Below are 3,357 nucleotides of genomic sequence, written 5' to 3'. Positions count from 1 at the left end.
TGGCAGCAGAGGCCCGAGAGCCGCCGCTTCTGGGCTCCTCCTGGTTTCTTTCCTAAGACGAGCAGTGGCTTCAGAAATGCAAGTTACTCGCACAAGGATCCACCTGTGGTTGACTGGACGGCTTCTGAGGTGGGGAGGGAGAAGGCGATTTCTTGCCCCCCCTTCCCTGCAAAAGATGGCTCTGAAAGGAGACGCGCAATCCAAGACATTCTTTCAAAAGAAATTAAAAATAAAAAGATAAATACTCAACCAAAAAATAAAAGTATTTGATAATGACGGTCTCACACGTTTGCCTTTCTCCTTCCCCGACTTTTGCCGTTGGAGGGGGAGAGGGGGAGAGGCCTCAGCAGAATATGCTTGTTTAGATGTTGAGGGTTTTTCCCCAACACAGCACCTTCTCAGCTGGTTTCAATAGGATCAAAAATAGATATTTATTTTTCAACAGCTGCAGTCAGATCAGGCCCCACCACCACCATTTTAAAGAAACTGTTGAGCGGGTGGCGGGGAGGTGCCGACAGCGGGGCTCCGTCTTTGCCTTGGGGATTCCTTTCCCGAATAATCCGGTCGGGGCGGGGTCAAACCCTTTTCTTCTGCCGACGGTTATACCTCGAAAACAAAGCAGTTTCTGGCGATGGGTTCCGAAGTCCCAGTGCCCGGCCAGCCCCTGCCCGGAGGGCCCCGGGGGCTGTGGCCTCACATCACGCACGGCTTGATGTCTTGGTAGGTGACCTGCTGGTGGTAGTAAGAGCCACCGCCGGCCGAGTGCATGGACGAGGATGCCATTGTGTTGAAAGAGAAGACGAACTCCTTTCGGTCACACATGCTGGGCGACTGCGAGTGATACCGCGGGATGCCTGCAGGGCAGGGCGACAGGAAAGGGGACGTTAAAGGGTTAGCCTCCGGAGGCCAGAGTTCCAGGTGGAGAAGCACCTTTGCCCGAGGGGTGCACGGGGCAGGCTTGCCCGGCTCGGGCGCACGGCTGGAGGCCTCCCCTCCACAGCGCCTCCGCATGTCTGAGTTCCCGGTCTCCGTAGGGCCGGCGCCCAAAGGGAAGATCCCCAGACACTGGCAAGGATCCCTGCTCCCCTGAGCGCCTGCCGGCTGGGCCTCTCCCACCTTGGACACCGAGCCTGGGCCGGGGCCTTCCAGAGGCTGACGGGGAAGTGGTGAGAGGGGCCGAGATGCGCCAACAGAGAAGGTCCAGCGGCCTCCACTTTCAGGGCAGCCTGGGGCCTGTGCCTGGCACTGGGCAGCCACCTTCCAACCCCAAAGGCTGCGGTGGCCCCAGAGCAGCCAGCCAGGCCGGCAGGGGCCAACACAGGGGCCAAGGGTGGCTTCTCCAGAGGAAGGGCCCTTTGGAGAACCGAGCCTCTGGGACAGCTGGAGCCCGCCTGGAGTTTGAAGCCGCCCAAGCTGGGCAACCCGGTGCAGAGGGGCCCTCCAGCCTCCAGGCCCGGCTCCTCCCCCCACAGGCTGCTGACAGCTGACTCCTGACAGGCCCCTGCTTGGATCACTCCAAGCTCTTCTCAGAACCAGGCCCAGAAGGCTGCTAGTGGGTGCCGAGATGGAGGGTTCAGAGGGGAAGATTGCTGTGCACCTTCCTTCTCGGAGGATTGGGGGTGAGGCGGTACCTGGAGACCTGAAAACCTGGCTCCTGAGAAACAGGCTGTGGGGGGGGCCTGCAACTCTGACCCTCGATAGGGTCCCCTCTGCCTCTGTCACCACAAAATGCCCCGACTCAATGTTCGCGTGGCCCAGGCCTGATTCCTGTAAGGCCGGGCTCTGAGCCTCTGAGCAGGCGTGCAGCCCGGCCGGCTTTGGGCCTAACTCTTCCGTCCTGCCCGGCTCAGAGCAGAGGCGGCTCTCCCGCAGCTTTTCTGGGGCGACCGGGGAGAGTGAGCCAGCTGTCCGGGGCTGGGCCTGGCTCCATCCTGGGGACCTGCTGAGGTGTGAGGGGGCTAAGGGGCCTGAGGGGACTTAGAATATTGGAGTCTAATAAGTCTTTTTGGTGAGGATGGGGCCTACCTGGCCAGGCTGGGGCAGCCAGCAGCTGGGAGTTGAAACAGAAAAGGAGAGAAAACGACATCTCAGTCTATACTGGGGGCTCCAGGCTGCACTCGCGTCTCAAATGGGGGGAGGTGGGGCTGAGAGGCACCCTGGGGAGCTGATGCCTCCCCGCAACATGGGGCTTGGCACCGTACAGAAGTGGCCTCAGGCTGTGGCCCAGGGCGGTCAGCAGCTTCTGGGGGCTGGGTCTGCAGTGCACTCACAGATGTGCTCCCCTCAGGACTGGGACAGTTCAGCCTCCCCACTCACCTTGCAGCTCAGCTGGGGTGCTGTGACTGTTCTGGTGCAGATACGGCTGGTCCAGGGAATGCGCGGAGAGGCTGCCGGACAGGGGGTTGGCCGCGGGGTTGCAGGGGGACAGGGGCTGCTGCTTGATGTAGGAGGCGCTGCTGTTGAGCGCCGCGGAGGCGGAGGGCGGCCAGGGGGCCGCCGAGCCTGAGTAGACGGCGTGGGGCTCCATGACCCCACCGGCGGCCGCGGGCAGCAGTGGGGAAGCAGGCACCGAGCTGTCGTGGTGCGGGTACTCGCCGGCCGCCGCGGCGCCGCAGCTGCCCATGTACGAGTGGCCACCGTTGGCGGGCAGGTGGGGCACCGAGTGGCTGGGCAAAGCCATGCCGTCCACGTTGCCCGGCAAGTGGCCGTTCATCATGCCCAGACCTCCCTCCAGCGCCAGGCTGTTGGGCGGGCACGAGAGGCCGCCGGCGGAGCCCTGGAAGCTGTAGGTGTCCGGGAGGTGGTTGAAGCCGAGCCCGTTCATCATGCTGTACATGGGCTTGAGCGCCTGGCATTTCCTTCGGAAGCCGCGCGGCCGCCGCCGAAAGGAGCCCTCCTCGAACATGAACTCACTGGCCGGGTCGATGGTCCAGTAGTGGCCCTTGCCCGGCCGCCCGAGGCCCTTGGGCAGCTTGATGAAGCACTCATTGAGCGAGAGGTTGTGGCGCACCGAGTTCTTCCAGCCCTGGTAGGAGCCGCGGAAGAACGGGAAGCGGCTCTGCAGGAACTGGTAGATCTCGCTGAGCGTCAGGCGCTTGGTGGGCGAGCTCTGGATGGCCATGACGATGAGCGCGATGTACGAGTAGGGCGGCTTCTCCGGGCGCCGGATGCCGGCGTTGGTCTTCTTGGCCTTGGACGGGCCGGACGACGCGGGGTCCATGGCCGCGCCGCCTCCCCCGCCGCCGCCGCCGCCGTGCGGTGGCTGCTGCTTCTCGGGCGCCGAAGACATCGGGTGGCTGCTGCCGCCGCCGCCGCTGCCGCTGCTGCTCTGCGCCGCCGACGAGCCGGGAGGAGGAG

The 3,357-nt window shown here is 63.6% G+C and overlaps 1 protein-coding gene across 1 annotated transcript; it reads right to left on the bottom strand.

Annotated features, from left to right (window-relative positions):
- Positions 1–693: 693 nt before the first annotated feature.
- Positions 694–3,326, bottom strand: FOXF1 (forkhead box F1). The gene is made up of 2 exons (XM_007468420.1): positions 2,317–3,326; positions 694–854 (listed from the first exon to the last, which is right to left on the bottom strand). Exons 1-2 carry the CDS (start codon positions 3,287–3,289, stop codon positions 694–696), a joined length of 1,134 nt encoding a protein of 377 aa, XP_007468482.1. The 5' UTR covers positions 3,290–3,326.
- Between the last annotated feature and the right edge of the window lie 31 nt (positions 3,327–3,357).

The sequence above is a fragment of the Lipotes vexillifer genome, unplaced genomic scaffold, assembly GCF_000442215.2.
Source record: "Lipotes vexillifer unplaced genomic scaffold, Lipotes_vexillifer_v1.1 scaffold23, whole genome shotgun sequence".
Taxonomy (NCBI): Eukaryota; Metazoa; Chordata; class Mammalia; order Artiodactyla; family Lipotidae; genus Lipotes; species Lipotes vexillifer.
The sequence above is the reverse complement of the archived record's forward strand: the minus strand, read 5'-3'. Positions and strand labels throughout refer to the sequence as shown.